General features: G+C 38.0%; 1 protein-coding gene across 1 annotated transcript; it reads left to right on the top strand.

The window, feature by feature from the left end:
- Positions 1-4,320: 4,320 nt before the first annotated feature.
- Positions 4,321-5,483, top strand: LOC129753465 (uncharacterized). The gene is made up of 3 exons (XM_055749283.1): positions 4,321-4,382; positions 4,435-4,759; positions 4,851-5,483. The coding sequence occupies exons 1-3, from the start codon at positions 4,321-4,323 to the stop codon at positions 5,481-5,483; spliced, it is 1,020 nt and encodes a 339-aa protein (XP_055605258.1).
- The last annotated feature ends 13,419 nt before the right edge of the window (positions 5,484-18,902 follow it).

Here is an 18,902-nt window from a genome sequence, read left to right as displayed (position 1 = left end):
TAAAGAGGTTAAAAAAAAAGATTCCTTCTACGGCAACTAAGGTTTTACGTCAGAACAAAAAAAAATCGTATCGGTTTTCTTTACGAAACGTTTGTTGAACAATTTTAACACCATGATTTTGAAATAAAATTACGATCCATACATAAACAGAGAAAATATCAAATCGTGCAACAATTGGTCCGCTCAATCTCCTCCTGTCCCATTGTTGTTCTTAAATCCGCTGCAAGATTTTTATGGAAATTACAAATATATAATTTGTATACCTCAAAAAACTTTGTTGTTTGGCCACAAATAGCAATACAATTTTCGGAGGCAATTTATTGAGTCCTGAATTAGCACAACGTGTTTTGATTTTGTAAGAAGGTTTAAACGGGAAATGCAAATTTTCATTCAAAAACCTCCAGAGATGTACTGAAAGTTTAAAAAACTTTTTATTTATTTTTGAAATATTGGATTATGCTCTATATTTCATGTGAACAAAAACCAAACCTAACTTGTGCCCCAACTGTTGAGCGTGTATAAACTGCGCGACTCGGCAGCCCTTGTAAGAAAGTGCGCGCGAGATTGGCTATCACGAAAGGGGGACAACATAAACAAAAACAAGCGGGAGATAGTTGGAAATTTGTAGCGTGTGTAGTACGGAGTATTAAAGTTAAAAATTATTTCATAATCCTAATAGTACGGATATTTCTTAATACTAGTAGTACGGGAGTGACTGGTTATAAAATATTCAAACCTCTAAAAGGTGAAAAAGTGAGTACAAAAAGAATACGTTGAAGAAATTGTTGGCAAAATTTAATTAAACACATAGGTCAGTACGAGGAAAATAACCTACAAACCAGGTTCAGGACGGTTTCAATCAACGTTAATTATAATCAAACAACTTAATTGTAAATCGTAAGTAAAAACTTTATATTCTAAATTAGTTATCCTAAAAATTATATTCCTAAAAACAAGGTTCAGGACGGAAAAGTGATAGTCATTCGCCGATCCGAACAAGCGCGAGCAAATGTGAGAGCCCGAGTAGAAGAAAACTAAATATAAGTTTTCAACTAACATTTGTTTAGGACTCTAAATTAATAAAATGGATATAAACTATTTTAGCTTCAAGCTGCTACAATAGAGAAAGGCTGCTTTAAGGATTATTTTCTTATCCGAACACTTGAAGATTTATAATCTTCCGGACATAACCTCAAGATGTCGGATCCGGCGAATGATACACTCAAGAATGTGGAGAAACCGTTCAACAATCGCAATTGCATGTACTGCGAGGAAGTCGATAGTGAAGATGACATGGTCCAATGCGACATGTGTAGCTTTTGGAGCCACTATCAATGCGCAGGAGTTACCGATGCGGTGAAGAATGTGCCATGGAACTGCACGAAATGCAGTAATTTGTTGCACGTTCCCAAAATAAGGAAACCAGTTAAAAAGAACGTTTCCAAACGGACGGGAAGTGCGAAAAGCGATGTTGGAACGGAGTTCGAGAAGGTCGGCCATCGATTTTTAGAATCTCTGAGCCTTCTCAAACAAGAATCGGCTGCGATAGAGCAGCAACTACAGGAGGAAAAAATACTGCACGACAGGCGCTTGGAATTGGAGAGATCGGTGAACGAGAAAAGGCGTGCACTACAACAAAAGATGCAGGAGGAGAAACTTCGCCAGGAGAAGCTGCAACTAGAACATCAATTGGCGGACCACAAGGACTTCTTGATCCGGCAGAAGCAGATGCGCGACCAGTTCCGGAAAATGAAAGCCGATCTGAGTCAGGAGTTTGAGAGCGACGAAGAGGACAGCGATCCGGATGTTGGTTCCACGAAGACGAAGGCGTGGGTAGAGACGCAAGAAGATCCCCGCGGCGCTTACCCCAAGAAGCCGGCAGCAGCGCCAAGGAGTTTTCCTCTCACTGTGCGTAACGCGTTGGAGGAACGGCATGGCGAGACAGATTCGGAACAGAGCGGGATTGGACGCCACCGCAAGCACGAATCATTGGCGACGTCATCGAAAGGCAAGGCTCAAGCGGAGAAGAAGAAAAACGTAGACTCCGACCATCGTTTCAAAGAGCTGTTGGAGCACTACTTGAAGGAAAATGGATCGCAACAGGAGCCGGAAGCATCCGAACCGGAAGAGTCTGAGCTGGAAAAGCTTGAACAGGCTTTGATTAGGAAGTTGTTAGAACGTAACACGTTAGGACGAGCTTGTAGTGTTAGTTCAGGGCCGACTAAAGAACAGTTGGCTGCAGGACAAGCTGCGTCCAAACATCTTCCTACTTTTCGAGGCGAGCCAGAGGTGTGGCCCCAATTCATCAGCTGCTTCGAATACACCACGGAGGCGTGTGGGTACACCAATACCGACAATTTGAAGAGACTTCAAGACAGTCTTCAAGGACTAGCCACGGAAGCAGTTCAAAACCGATTACTCATGCCTGAGTCGGTGCCTGAGGTCATCGAAGATCTGCGTCAACTGTTTGGTAATTCGGAAAAGCTGTTGCAGTCACTGATGTCTAAAGTGCGGAAGGTACAAGCCCCTCGAGTGGACAAGTTAGAGTCGTTCCTTTACTTCGGGATCACGGTAAAGCAGTTGTGTGATCACCTTGTTGCGGCCAAGTTATACGACCACTTGAGCAACCCCATGCTGGTAGCGGAACTCGTCGATAAGCTGCCCACCGGCTGGCTGACTTCAACGGGGAGCAGAACACTGTGGTTGCGGAAGGACGGCGAATGTACAAAAGGAAGGAACGCGTGAATGCCCACGACACTAAAGTGTTTCCGGTCGTGCAGAATACGTGCAGATGTGCAATCGCACAGACCACAAACTAAGGTTCTGTGACGATTTTGCGTCACTTTCATTACCGGATCGTCAAAGGTTGGTCGATAGACTCAAGCTGTGCAACATTTGTCTGTGTGACCATGGGGAGATGAAGTGCACCTTCAAAGTACGGTGCGAGATACGGAGCTGCAAAGGAAATCACCATACGCTGCTGCACAGGAACGAGGAAGCAGTTAGCGTTATCGTGGCGGAGTGCAACCCACATCATAGTGTTGATCGGTCAGTAATCTTCCGATTGATACCGATTACTTTGCATCATGGAGGGAAGGCAGTTTAAACTTTGGCGTTGCTGGATGAAAGAGCTTTAACATCACTTGTTGAGAGCTCTCTAGCAGATTCGTTGGGCGTCGAGGGAACTCCGGAACCCCTGGTCATCATGTGGACAGGAAATGTTAGGCGAAATGAAGATAGTTCGAGAAAAATCGACCTGCTGGTATCTGCCGTGGATTCTCGTAGAAAGTTTATGATGTCGTCTGCCCACACTGTCGGAGAATTGAAGCTGCCTCTACATAGGACCTGTTACAGAAGCATCGTAGATAAATATCACCACTTAGACGGAGTTCCTTTGTCGAGTACCAAAATGGAAGTTCCCAGAGTTCTTATAGGCCTCGACAACCTACATCTATTCGCCCCTCTGGAGTCCAAGGTTGGTGCCCCGGAAGAACCGATAGCCGTACGTTTAGCGCTGGGTTGGGCAATCTACGGTCCTGATTCGAGACTTGAGCAGCAGCAGCATCACTATTTGAACCATCATCTTGTTCAAAGCTTGAACAATCGTCAGCTTCAAGATCTGATGGCAGAGCAGTACGCTCAGGAGGAGCTTTATGTAGCACAAGGCAACCCCATAGAATCGGAGGAAATCCGGAGGGGCCGTGACACGCTTGAATCGACAACTATCCGAGTAGGTGACCGCTTCGAAACGGGGCTACTTTGGAAGCAGGAGCCTGTTTTCCAGATAGCTATCCGATGGCGCTGAACCGACTGAAGAGCCTGGAACGATTCAATACTACCTGACTAAAGGCTACTGTCATAAAGCCACGGCAGAAGAGCTGAAGAGTACCAATCCTTCTTCCGTGTGGTATCTTCCTCTTAATGTCGTGCTGAATCCTAAGAAACCGCATAAGGTACGTTTGGTGTGGAATGCGGCGGCCAAATCGCAGGGTGTTTCTCTCAATTCTTACCTGCTCAAAGGCCCCGATTTAATGGCATCACTTCCGGCGGTCATCAGCACGTTTCGAGAGTGACGAGTTGCAGTGGGAGGTGACATCAAAGAGATGTACCATCAGCTCAGGATTAGAGACGCAGACAAGCAGGCGCAAAGGTTTCTTTTCCGGTTCCCGGAAGACGATCATCCTACCGTTTTCGTCATGGACGTGGCCACCTTCGGCGCTGCCAGTTCTCCATGCTCGGCGCAATAAGTCAAGAACCTGAATGCCCAGATGATTTCCACTCGTTATCCAGCAGCAGCACAGGCTATCGTTCACCGCCATTATGTCGATGACTACTACGACAGCTTCGACACCGAAGAGGAAGCCATCGAGCGAACCAGAGAGGTGGATTCGAGATCACCAACTGGACGTCTAATTCTACAGCTGTTCTTCGAAGTTTGGGAGTGGGTGGTGGCTCCAAAGAGTCAATCCATTCGAACCAAGACAAGGTGACGGATTACGAACGAGTTCGCGGCATCATGTGGGACACAAAGAACGACGTGTTTTCCTTTTGCGGTACCCACAAACGCAGCAGCTACAGAGGAAGAACCACCAAAGAAAAGGGGAGTCCTGAGCACGGTCATGTCGCTGTTCGATCCAATCGGCCTGTTGGCTCCATTACGGTGTTAGGAAAGATGCTCATGCAAGACCTGTGGCGAGCGGGTTGCGACTGGGACCAGCGAATCGGCGGGGAGTGCCTGGACGGGGAGTGCCTGGCGACAGTGGGTCGCAATGTTTTCTCTGGTCGAGGGTGTTCGGATTCCAAGATGCAACTTTGGATCGACACCTTCTGACCGATTTGGCCAAATACAGCTACATATCTTCAGTGATGCCGGGGAGAATGCGTACGGAAGCGTCGCGTATCTACGGATTTGTGTGGAAAATACCGTAAAATGTTCGTTGGTGATGGCTCGATCGAAAGTAGCACCGATAAAACTTCTTTCCATTCCACGGCTTGAACTGAAGGCAGCAGTCTTGGGAGCGCACCTGAGTTACACCGTTAAGAATAACCATTCCCTTCCTATTCACCAGATCTTCTACTGGAGTGATTCTCGTATCGTTCTCTCCTGGATTCAATCCGACCAACGTCGTTATCAGCCGTTCGTCGGCTTTCGAATCGGAGAAATTCTGAGCCTCTCTAAGCTGACAGACTGGCGCTACGTTCCGACCAAGCTAAATGTAGCAGATTCGCTCACCAAATGGGGTCGTCTTCCGGATCTTTCGAGCGAAGGTTTATGGTTTCGTGGCCCGGAGTTCCTGTACCAGCAGCCGTCGGAATGGCCTCAACAGAATCTTCCCGCTGCAAACACAAGAACGGAAATCAAAGCAATACACCTATTTCACGGCGTTGAGCTTCCTGTTTGCTTTATCGACGTGACCAGATTTTCGAAGTGGAATGTTGCTGTTCGCACAGTTGCATGCATTTTCCGATTCATCCCCAACTGACGGCGCAAAGCTACTAGCAAATTCAACGAAGCAGTCCTATCGACTTTCCTCTAGAAAAATCCAGCCCTATCTACAAGTTAGTCCCGTTGATCGACGCCGACGGTGTGTTGAGGATGGAAGGTCGTTCTGAAAAGGCAGAGTTCCTCCCTTTCGATCTTCGCTTTCCGATAATTCTACCAAGATCTCACTGCGTTAAAGATCTTTTAATTCAACAATACCATGAAAGGTTTGGACATGGATATCGAGAGACGGTGAAAAACAAAATCAAGCAACGTTTTGTGATTAGCGGTCTTACCAATTTGATAAGACAAACCGAAAGGGACTGTGTGTGGTGCAAGGTTCGTAAATGTCTATCGAAGAATCCTCGAATGGCTGCACTTCCTGTACAAAGGTTGTCATTTTTGTCATTTTTGTCATTTTTGTCATTTTTGTCATTTTTGTCATTTGTGTCAGTTTTGTCATTTTTGTCATTTTTGTCATTTTTGTCATTTTTGTCATTTTTGTAATTTTTGTCATTTTTGTCATTTTTGTCATTTTTGTCATTTTTGTCATTTTTGTCATTTTTGTCATTTTTGTCGTTTTTGTCATTTTTGTCATTTTTGTCATTTTTGTCATTTTTGTCATTTTTGTCATTTTTGTCATTTTTGTCATTTTTGTCATTTTTGTCATTTTTGTCATTTTTGTCATTTTTGTCATTTTTGTCATTTTTGTCATTTTTGTCATTTTTGTCATTTTTGTCATTTTTGTCATTTTTGTCATTTTTGTCATTTTTGTCATTTTTGTCATTTTTGTCATTTTTGTCATTTTTGTCATTTTTGTCATTTTTGTCATTTTTGTCATTTTTGTCATTTTTGTCATTTTTGTCATTTTTGTCATTTTTGTCATTTTTGTCATTTTTGTCATTTTTGTCATTTTTGTCATTTTTGTCATTTTTGTCATTTTTGTCATTTTTGTCATTTTTGTCATTTTTGTCATTTTTGTCATTTTTGTCATTTTTGTCATTTTTGCCATTTTTGTCATTTTTGTCATTTTTGTCATTTTTGTCATTTTTGTCGTTTTTGTCATTTTTGTCATTTTTGTCATTTTTGTCATTTTTGTCGTTTTTGTCATTTTTGTCATTTTTGTCATTTTTGTCATTTTTGTCATTTTTGTCATTTTTGTCATTTTTGTCATTTTTGTCATTTTTGTCATTTTTGTCATTTTTGTCATTTTTGTCATTTTTGTCATTTTTGTCATTTTTGTCATTTTTGTCATTTTTGTCATTTTTGTCATTTTTGTCATTTTTGTCATTTTTGTCATTTTTGTCATTTTTGTCATTTTTGTCATTTTTGTCATTTTTGTCATTTTTGTCATTTTTGTCATTTTTGTCATTTTTGTCATTTGTGTCAGTTTTGTCATTTTTGTCATTTTTGTCATTTTTGTAATTTTTGTCATTTTTGTAATTTTTGTCATTTTTGTCATTTTTGTCATTTTTGTCATTTTTGTCATTTTTGTCATTTTTGTCATTTTTGTCATTTTTGTCATTTTTGTCATTTTTGTCATTTCTGTCATTTTTGTCATTTTTGTCATTTTTGTCATTTTTGTCATTTTTGTCATTTTTGTCATTTTTGTCATTTTTGTCATTTTTGTCATTTTTGTCATTTTTGTCATTTTTGTCATTTTTGTCATTTTTGTCATTTTTGTCATTTTTGTCATTTTTGTCATTTTTGTCATTTTTGTCATTTTTGTCATTTTTGTCATTTTTGTCATTTTTGTCTTTTCTATCATTTTTGTTATTTTTGTCATTTTTTTTGTTTTGTCATTTTCGTTATTTTTGTCATTTTTGACCTTTTTATCATTTTTGTCAGTTTTGTAATTTTTGTCATTTTTTCTTTTCTATAATTTTTTGTTATTTTTGTCATTTTCGTCATTTCTCAACTTAATGATTCCTTCATGCCCAGCCTTCATTACCTCCCTAGAGGCTAACTTTCCGAAAACTTTAAACCCAAATTCAAGCGCAGCATAATTAAGCAAAATTGACCCGTCTCCTTGGTGGGGTCAGAAGTTTCGCATACTAATTCGAAAACTACCTTCTCTTCCCACAGGGAACCGGGAAAAGGAGGTCTCGTTAGTGTAAAATGTCAAACAATTAGTTAGACTATACCTGTACCAAAACCTTCCCCGTTTGGAATCCGATCGAAAAACGAAATGGGCGGGTTAAAATCCAAGCTCCGGCATCGGCACCGGTGATTGTTTCCCAGCATCCTTGCTCCTTAATGGGAGGAACAGCGGGTGAAAACGTTGAACCTTCTCTCTGTTTACGTCGTGGTGGTTCAGCTCCTTCCGGTGTGGAATGAATGAAACTCGAGCCGAATTCATAAACGATGCGATTCCGGCTGTTTTTCATTATTTTGTTTGCTTCCCAGCACGTGGTTAGAGGAGTTCAAAAATTTTGTGAATGAAGGCGGGTGGCGTGTAATTTGGAAGTCGTTCAAAAATGAGGCAACCACAATGAGGAGACTGAATTTAATTTCATGATGCGGCGGAAACTATTCGCAGTGAACATTGTTTTCTGCATTTAACTTCAATTATTGATAATTGAAAGCCGTATGTACTTCAAAAAATTACTTTCTTAAAAATAAAATGTACGTTGAAATAACCAAATTTTTTACCTAAATAAAGGGACACCCCTTTAATTTTATCAACGATCAGAATAAATCAAGTGTGTTTTTGGGCAACATAAAGATTTAAATGGTTACTGTTAATAATGTTTGTCACTGAGACCGAGTAATTTGAATCATCTAGAGAAATCAACGAAAAACATCATATGAGAGTTATTCAATGTAGCTTCAAATTTCAACTGTTCTCTACTCCACACCTTTTTTTATCCCTCTGGAAGAAGCTGCCTTTTTTTCCCGTAACTTGTTCTGGTTGCGAAAAGACGAGTTGAAAAATTGGATTTCCAGAAAGTTTTATTACTTTTTATCAGATTTGTTGACGAGCGAAGGAAAGCGTTAACAAATTGGTTTAATGCTTACTCGCCGCAGCTTTAGAAGAGAACGATCAAACGAACGCACGACGAAGAAGATAAACATAATGTTGAGATATGGAAAAGCACTCCCAGGAGCTTACATTGCTCGGGAAAGTTGCTCCCAACACTTTACCCCTAGAAAGTGCATCGACAAAAAAAAAATGCAACACGAACTTCATCATTCCTCCCCCCAGGGATGTCCGTGAGCTGTGTTAAAGATTCTTCTTTTATTGAGTTTATTTTCCTTCTGAACTCTTTCTAGAGGAATAAAAAAAAGGACCAAGAACAACTTTAGTTGCAAATGTTATTCTCCTCGCAAACCGGGGACAGTCGTGGGACTAACTTTTTGGAAGTAATTTTCATTCAATTTGTCTCCTTCCCACACTGATCTGGGACACAAATTGAAGCAAGAGGAACTCATCCTTTTCAAGTTTGAAAAATTTTACCCAACCCAACCGACATCATCCGAGATATCTGTATTCTGGAATTGTTTCGAACGTCTTTTCTACCACTGGACTTGGCATGATTTATGGCACTTTCAAACGTCATATTGGATTGGGACACATTTTCTGGCTGATGAGAAATGTACGACATTTCATTTCGTTTGTGCCTCGATACATCTCAATTGACACTCACAGGACATACGGTGTTTTGCAATTGGTAAGTTCAACTAATTTTTGAACATTGAGAATTAAGGATTTTAAAAAATTTGTTTTGTCGGAAAATAGAAAATACATTTTGAAGATAAAAATAAGATAAAGAAAAAAATCAACAAATATTTTAAAAAATAATTAGGATCAAAAATGAACTGATTCAATCGTCTTTAATTTGTCATTGCTTTCGTCTGTCTCCTGCAGCTGGAAAGAGTTATGGACATTGTTCGATACATCAAAAGCATATCCACTGGAAAGTTACTCTTCTTAGTGCTGATATGACAAAACCAGTCGAACTTGGATGTTCTGCGAATAATTCATTGAACACCAAACATCAAGTTAGAATTGATTGCATCGCTTGTGCCACTTATGACTCATGGACAGATTATAGTTAAATTTTCAACCCAAGAAAATACATTTGATCAAAGTCCATGAATAACACAAGGCAACCAAATTTACATTTTCCGAGCTGCAAAGAACTTAAGAGCTTAATTTTACTAATTTGGAGGCGTTGATTCGAAATATGCAATTTTTGTTCCTAACTAACAGCTTCTTCGAAAATTAAAGAGAAGTTTTAAAATAAATCGTCATTAATTTTTAATAAACAAATTTTAAACGAATGAACAAAATGTTTGAAGGGATTGTTAGCACTTTTTTTAATACAAAGCAGATAATATTGCGACCAGTCGATATAGATAAGGTACATCACTAAATGTTAGTTAGTTTTATGGAATTTTTAAATAATTTAATTTTTTGATTTTAACTTGTTTGAAAACATTTGTTCTTCCGATTATAGACATAATTTGATTCGATTTTTTCATAAATCTAAATTTGTCGAAGTCTTTGTATCGGTAATAAAAAATTTGAACCGTTTTCTAGAAAAAAAACCTATTTTTTACCGATTTTATTCTTTATTTGTCCAAAATTCTAGAGCTATACTACAGTGGTAAATAATAGAAAGAAAACATATTCTTTTTGGAAATCGCTCTTTATCAAGCATTTAATGTAAAATCTTCATCGATATTTATTTACTGAAATTCCTTTTTTCTGTACTTTGTTTTAACATGAAGTTCTGTATAAGATTAGACGTTGGGCAAAGTTGTCGCAGTTACAAAAAAGTGAATACCGTAAAAGTTCCATTTTTCCCTTATTTCTCTTATTTTTCCTCTTTGGATAGCCACCATTTGCTTCCAGATGTGGAGTAGGCGTTCACTAGCTCGGACGTCAAAAATTTTAGCTTCGAGAAAAAGTTGTAACTGAGGAAGAAAAAAGTTTTAATATGAAAGAACCAGTAATCCAGGTGAAAATAATCGCAAAGGTGTATAAAATCTTGAAGTGTGCTGTATCACTAAAATAAAAGGATGAAGCAAATCAGCTTCAGAAACATCGGTTGCAGTAAATTCCGATATCAAAACAGCATCAGCCTGACTCCTGTCAACTGTCGATGATTACCTTTTTGGTATGATCCAACATTTTTTTTGGATTTTAAACATTTCCAATGTATGATTTTTATAGAGAGTTACTAGATGACCCGGTGTGCTTTGCTACACCTTTAAAAATCGATTGATATTTTCAGAATTTATTCAAATTTTTATTGTTTTTTTGGCACTATTTTAAATCAAAATATAACATAATTCAAAAGCAACCGCTATAAAATGAGAGCTGCAACTGGAGTATCGAATTGCTACACAAAAATCACTTAAACTAATATTTTGAATCTTGATTTGTGTTAAACATCTGATTCTATAATATTCTCGTAACCAAGTACCTTTCTACGCCATATTTGTTTCCATTTGTCGGCTTCGTTAGCATAATCTGAGAACTTATACTAAAAAAAATGTATTGGGTTCAACCCCCTCCTCCTATGTACCTTCTCACTGAAAGGAGGATGGTGTGTTAGATAATCATAGAATCATACCAAAATGATTTTCCATGTTAAGTTTTGTCCATTTCTCGGATTTTGTGAAAAAAAGTGAAATGTAAGCTTTCCTTTTCCCTTCCTTTATTGCAAATTTTATCATCCCACTGCAAAGAAGGAATTGTTTGACATAAAAAAAAATTCTCGTATTGAAATACCATCCCATGCCAAATTTGGTTTTATTTGCGATGTTAATTCTTAAGTTATGCATAAACTTTTAAGGAAGTACCAACCCCCTTCCATTCGCCCCTTTGAATGGAGGGGTGAGAACTTAATATTCATAAAAGTATTTTTTGTACTCAAAAAATTGTTGATACCAAGTTTTATTTCATTTGCTCTATTAATTCTTAAGTTATGCAAAAAAAATGTATGGTAGCCCCCCTGTCCCCTTTATACCTTTCCGCTGAAAAATGGTGGGGCTTCAATTTATAATAGAATCATTTCTCGTATCCAAATACCCTCACATGTCAAATATGGTTTAAATTTACTCGATCAGATCTCCAGTTATACTGAAAATTGTAAGGAAGACCTGTTCTCCCCCTTTTCATCCACCTTTTTGAAGGATTGAGGGATACTAAATATTCAAAGAAGCATTTCTTGTACCCAAATATCGTTCCATGCCAAATTTGGTTCCATTTGCTGTTGTAGTTCTTGAGTTATGCAATAAAAATTGTATGGAACTTCCTTCCCTCTTTCATTTCTCCCCGCTGAAAGAAGGAAGGAGTCTCAAACAATCATTAGAACATGTTACGTTCCCAAATATCCGCCCATGCCAAATTTGATTCCATTTGCTTGATTAGTATTTGAGTTATGTGAAAATTAAAAAGAGGGCCCCTCCCCCCTTTGTGTCTCCCTACTGGAAAGAGGGAAGGGTTTCAAATAATCATAGAAATATTTTTCGTATCAAAATACCTTCCCATGCCAAATTTGGTTCCAATATCTTGAATAGTTTTCGAGTTATATGAAAAATTGTAAGGTAGCCCTCCTCCGCCCTTTCTATCACCCCACTGAGAGGAGGGATGGGTACCTAATATTCATTGAAATATTTTCCGTTCCCATATACCACCCCATGCCAAATTTGATACCATATGCTTGATTGGTTCTCGAGTTATGCAAAAAATTGTCTTTTGTTTGGGAGGCCCCTCTTCCCCATCCTGTTAGGGGGAGGGGTCCCAAACTATAATAGGAACCTTCCCCGGCCCCCAATACCCCCACCTGCCAAGTTTCACGTAAATCTGTTCAGTAGTTTCTGAATCTATAGGGAACAGACAGAAAGACAGACAGACAGACAGACAGACAGACAGAAATTCATTTTAATATATATAGATTTTACTTAAATCATATGAAGCGTTTGGTAGGAAACTCCAGACTTTATTCCTCCCCTTGCTCTAGTATCTTTTATGAAGAGCGCAAGTCTTCCATTTTCCAGGATGCTTACATGTTTTTGCTATGTTGGTAAAAGAAGAAGAAGAAGAAGATAGCCATTATTTGCTTCCCTTCTAATGTGAATTCAGACGAAAGTTTAAATAAAAGTGTGCATCGTTTTTTGAGATAAATCCTTTTTTGTTCTAAAAGATGGATTTTTTCACTTTCATTTCCATTTTAAAGTATGAAGCTTTACTTCGGCGATAACTAATCCCACAAATAAAATATTTTTAGGATTTCGAGATATCACTGTTTCCTCAGCGCTGGACAATGAATCGATATTAAAAAATAATTGACTTAAAGTTTTTTTTCTGTGTGTATGTTTGAGAAATTTTTCCACACCTTAGTTTTGTTCTTTTTTTTTTTTAATTTGTTGAAATCACAGAAAAATTCATAAATTTTGTCAAAAATAACAGTTTATCTTAATGATTTTTGATTTTTTTAAAGATTTCATGGATTTGTTAAAATTCATTTTGAATAGCGTCAACTGGGGCATCATGCAACACTTTTCAACTTCAATGGCTTCTTAAAACTTAATGTCCACAGATAATCATACTGCTTGTACATCAAAAGTTATAAGGTTGATGAGATATCAAATTGATGTAGTCAGAAAAATTCTTGGTCTCCCCAGGTTATTTTAAAAAATAAACAAAAAACATGCGATTTTCACCCTACTATGAAAAAATGATAAGTTGCAACCTGCTTTGTTTTTAATGAACAATCAAATGAAAGCGTTTGAAGATTTATAGTTTTCGATATATTTGTGATATATTAACGCATAAAGCATCAATAGCAGTAATTTTTGGTTTTGTTCGAATTAAATTTTACATTTTTTTGTCAAAAATGTTTTGAAGGGGGTAGGGGTTTTTAGGGGTAAAAAACACTACAAAAGATCTAATAGCTGAAATTATAAAAAAATAATTTTTGGATGGATGAAATTTTGAAATTAACAAACGCGTGATGCAAAACAATCATATTCCAGCATATAGAAACGGGATTTGGCCCAGACTGGAAACTTTATTATAAAAATATTTATTTCAAAAAATTGGTGAGTGTCCGAAAAAACTTTAAGATATGATAATAAAAGCAATATGAAGTTTATAGGTGCCATCATTATGCCAACCCTTCAAACTTAGTAAAGTTTTTTACGGAATCGAAAAATGTAAAAATTTGTACATCGATTGCTCGATTTTTTAAATTTTTGATGAGAATCAAAAACTTTAAAAAACTATTTTAAGATCTTGAAATTAATTTTTACGGCCTTATCGGTGAATGTTATGGTCTCATAGTGAGAACATTTCAAGAATTGAAAATTATAGATGGATAGAAGAAGATTAGAAGAAAATTATAGGTGTTGAAATGAGTGGGTAGAAATTTTTAAGAAGCATTTTCACCACATACTTAACTTTTGTTCAATCACGGATAAACTATTTTGAAATGTTAGAATCGGACAGGGTTGAGTCTAACACAACACAATAGTTGATCTTGCGTGGTTCGCACCGCGAAACTTGCAGTGCGAACGCTAACATTTCAAAATAGTTGATCCGTGATTGAACAAAAGTTAAGTATGTGGTGAAAATGCTTCTTAAAAATTTCTACCCACTCATTTCAACACCTATAATTTTCTTCTAATCTTCTTCTATCCATCTATAATTTTCAATTCTTGAAATGTTCTCACTATGAGAACATAACATTCACCGATAAGGCCGTAAAAATTAATTTCAAAAACATAAATCACGGTGATTAATCTTAATTAATATTTTAAGATCATCTATCTCATCTAAGGGTCCGGCGCCGATTGACCGACGCATAGGGCTAAGATAAAAGATCTCCACTGCTGGCGATCCGGAGCCAGCGTCTTCACTTGTTGTAAGCCAAGGTTCTCTTCAACTGTGCGGATTTCAGCGGCTAGACACCGCCGCCAAGAGCTTCTAGGCCTGCTTTCTCTCCGATGCTTATCTGGGTTCCATTCAAGCGCCTCTCGGCAAATCTCGTTTTCATCTCTTCGCAGCGTATGCCCAATCCATCTCCACCTACGTTCCCGATTATCGATTTCTAGCGCTTTTTGATGACACTGGCGATGTAGTTCCACGTTTGAGATCCAGTTGCCAGGCCAACAAGCGTGGATGGTGTTCCGCAGGCAGTGATTCGCATATGTGCACCAAGTTTCACACCTGTACAACAATACGGATTTGACGTTTGAGCTGGGAGATCTGGCGTGAGAGCCTTCCAGATGTGTTCATGGTTCAGTCGGTCGAAAGCTTTTTCGAAACCAACGAACACCAGCAGAAGAGAGTCCTGGAATTCGTTGATTTGTTCCAGTATGATTCGTAGCGTTGTGATGTGGTCCACACATGATCGTCCGGATCGGAATCCAGATTGTTGCCGTCGGAGTGTAGCGTCGATTTTCTCCTGGATCCTATTCAGGATCACTTTGCAGAGTACTTTGAGGGTTGTACAGATCAACGATATGCCTCGCCAGTTACCGTACTCTGTCAGGTCTCCTTTCTTTGGGACCTTTACGAGGATACCCTGCATCCAGTCGGCCGGGAATGTTGCAGTATCCCAGATGTCAGCGAAAAGACGGTGCAACATTTGTGCTGATAGGGCAGGGTCGGCTTTCAGCATTTCAGCAGGGATGCAATCGATCCCAGGTGCTTTGTTGGATTTCATGTTTTTTGATTGCCGCTTCTATTTCAGCCAGCGAGGGTGCTTCCGAGTTGACGCCATTAATGCGACTTACTGTTGGCGCTTCGAGCTGCGGATTTTGTTGGCCATCGCTATTCAATTTGGTTTTGAACAATTTGGTTTTCGTCATGGACATTCTACTACACATCAACTTTTGAGTGTAACTAATATGATTAACGCTAGCAAATCTGAAGGTTATTCAACTGGTGTTGCTCTTCTAGATATTGAAAAAGCTTTTGACAGTGTTTGGCACAAAGGTTTAGTAACTAAATTAGCTCGATTTGATTTTCCTGTTTATCTCACCAAAATTATTCAAAATTATTTGACTAGCCGAACCTTACAAGTAAGCTATCAAAATTCATGCTCTGAAAGGACACCCGTTAGAGCTGGTGTCCCTCAGGGTAGTATACTTGTGCCAATTTTATACAATATTTTTACCTCTGATCTTCCTGATGTACCAGAAGGAAAGGGTAGAAGATTGTTTGCTGATGATACTTTGCTTTCAGCCAAAGGTCGAAATTTACGGGTGGTACGCAGTAGATTGCAACAAAATTTAAATTCTTTTTTGAATTACTTGAAAATGTGGAAAATTTCTCCTAACGCTTCCAAAACTCAACTTATTTTATTTCCCCATAAGCCAAGAGCAAATTTTTTAAAACCTAATGAAAATCATTCCATAACTTTTAATGGGGTTTCATTAGAATGGTCTGATCACGTGAAGTACTTGGGACTTAAACTCGATCGGAATCTTACTTTTAAAAATCACATTGAAGATATTCAATCTAAATGTAATAAATACACTAAATCTCTTTATTTTCTCATCAACAGGAAAATCCGACTATGCCTGAGGAATAAGATGCTGATATATAGGGGAACATGCCCTATTATGCGCCACCTAAGCGAATCGCTGATTTTCTATGTATTCCACGTACAAATTGTGTTAAAAATGGGTGTAATCGTTGAAGAAAAGTGTTTTCTACAAATGCCTATGATTTTTTATTACTCAAATTGCTATAGTTGCTTAAAAATCTTGATTTTTTAAAACCATATTCAAAGCCACAGAACAAAACTGTGTTGCAAATACGCGCCTAGCAGCCGAACACACCCGAAAGCAGCCGAAGACCGAAAGCACACCAATACTTACAGACACTTCGACTGAAAAGAAAATCAAAATGGACTAATAAAAATAAAAAAAAAAATGAAAAGTAGATTTTTTGGGCTGAATTAACGCTCAAAATATGGTTTCAGACTTTTTGTTCATTTTCAATGAAAATTGACCTTTTTGAAAAATTAATGCTATTTTCAGCCTAATACGATTGGCGCGTTATAACGAGCGCATGGGCCGTGATAGAACATACCCATAAAAAGCATACCTTAGCGAGTTCAGTATGATTTTTTAGCATAAAATCATACTTTAGATTCTCCTCTATCGATGTGTCAGAAAATATTGTTTTATTCGTTTTTTTCTGCTTGGTAACACCTTATTGAAAATGTTTTGAAATTTAGATCGAAATGAAGAAAAACCTTAATTGTGAAATTATCACGACACAGGAGCATTTTAAGGAAAAATTTATACTTGCCATGACCAATCACAGCATTTAAAACAAATTGGTAATATTTTGCAGGCTTAAAATTTTTCAGATTCTTCAAAACAAAGGTGGCGCGTATTAGCCACATGGGGCGTTATATGAACTTTTCCCCTAAGCAGGTTTTCCGACCAGTGATAATGTATGCAGTTCCGATTTGGTCTAGCTGCTGCGCGACGAGGAAAAAAGCCATCCAGAGGATTCAGAACAAGGTTCTGAAAATGATTTTGCGGCTTCCACCTTGGCACAGCACCGAAGATCTTCATCGGATTGCGGGCATTGAATCGATCGAAGAGATGGCCAACAAAATCATCTTCAACTTCAGAGGCAAATCGATGCAGTCCTCCGTCGCAGAGATTCGTTCTCTCTACAATTAGTTTAATTAAGGATAGTTTTAGTTTTTAGTTGTAAGTAAAATATTTTTGATATTACAGGATGTTCTGCTACATAAAAATACTTGATTGCGCTCAGCAAATTTAAGTCAAATAAATAAATTTTAGTGATTAGTAAACTATGGGGCTCTGGACAGTTCATTATTGAACTGAACACCTAATTTAATATAATTATGTAATATAAATGTAATGATGAATTGGTACGAATAAAGATATATTAAAAAAAAAGTTTTCAATTGAAACTTTGATTGCGAATTCATTCAAAATTCTAAAAAAAGCCGTCCTTTAAGCAGTCCTCAAATCACCTCTACAAGCTTTCGAAAACAGCCCCAAAGAGCAATGTCAACGTTCATTGAAAGTGACATGACAATGAATCAATCCACCGCAACCTCTCTAATGCTGCCAACAAATTTGCTGGGAGGACCCACTGCTGGCTGTCTACTTCCCCTAATATCACAACCACGCGCCACATGCCATCATCATGGTCCAAACCGAACGAATCATCAACACGGCAAAAAGCCATAAACGAAGGAAAAAATGACAATTGTTATTGCAACACATCGGCGTCCATGGTTCGATCGTTTTCAGACTGTCAGCGAATCTTCCTTCAAGTTCCCTCACTTTCTCTCGCTCTTGTGGGTCCATAAAATATCACTAAAGCCCAACGAGCAAAGGAAAGCAGCCACCCACCGCTACCCATAGGAATTGGGAGGTTGTTTTTCTTAACAGGTCCGCGTGAGATCACATCGAAGAAGAGCACCCAAAAGCGAATAATGGTGTGGTCTCTTTAGTAGATTTTTGTCTTAGTGCTTGTACCGTTCCACTAAAAAGAAAGTAAGTCCTTTTCCCCATGAGCGCTAATAAATGACTGTGCCCTGGCCGAATGGCTTCGGTTTGGTGGAAATAACTAATTTGGATTTATGGTCTTTTCAATTAAAACCATCAGGATCTGGTGTAGTGAGTTGTGTTTTTGTTGTTAGCTGACTGAATGCCTCAAGAAGATATAATTGTGATAGCTTGCGTGTTGATACTTTAGTTTATGAACGCGAATTAATAAATCAATACTATGTGAACGTTTGCTTTAATCGACTTCCGATTTGAGATTAAGTTTTTGTATTAACGTTAACGATTTAGTTGGCGGGCAACCGTTTTTTATGTTTATTTTTATTACAGTCTCCAACAAAGTTGTTTAGCCATAATTTTCATTAAAGAATTTATAAATTAGCACAAAACCAACTAGCAGGTTCGGTTCTACAGAAGAAACAAAAATGATGTTGATTTTTCAGTACAAAAAAATCAATTTTACCATATAAACCTAAAAGTCCAAATTTACTAATGTAATCGTTACTTTAAAATTCTGCAATAAATCATGGATAAGTTTTGAACCAAAATGAAGCGAGACCCCAGGGTTTGAGAAATTTAAAAATATCGACTGGAGTATATCAACTCAATAATGCTTCAAATGGATATTTGAAAATCAAACAACATGAACTCTAAATTATTTTTATTGACACATGGTTTTTATGTGCCGGGAGTATTTTTCCTAACTTTTGGTTAGTACTCTACCTTTTTGTGAAGAAATTAAGTAAACCACGTGATAATCACATTTTGAAGCCAATTTTTCAAAATATAACCTGAAAATCGTTAACCCATATTTATATTTGAAGAAACCTTAGGGCATCTGTATTCGTGGTCTATTCTAGGGTCCAACTTATACAAGAATTGAACCAAAGAAATTAGATCCGAT

Source organism: Uranotaenia lowii, chromosome 3 (genome assembly GCF_029784155.1).
Source record: "Uranotaenia lowii strain MFRU-FL chromosome 3, ASM2978415v1, whole genome shotgun sequence".
Lineage (NCBI taxonomy): Eukaryota > Metazoa > Arthropoda > Insecta > Diptera > Culicidae > Uranotaenia > Uranotaenia lowii.
This window is presented reverse-complemented; position numbering and strand designations above follow the sequence as displayed.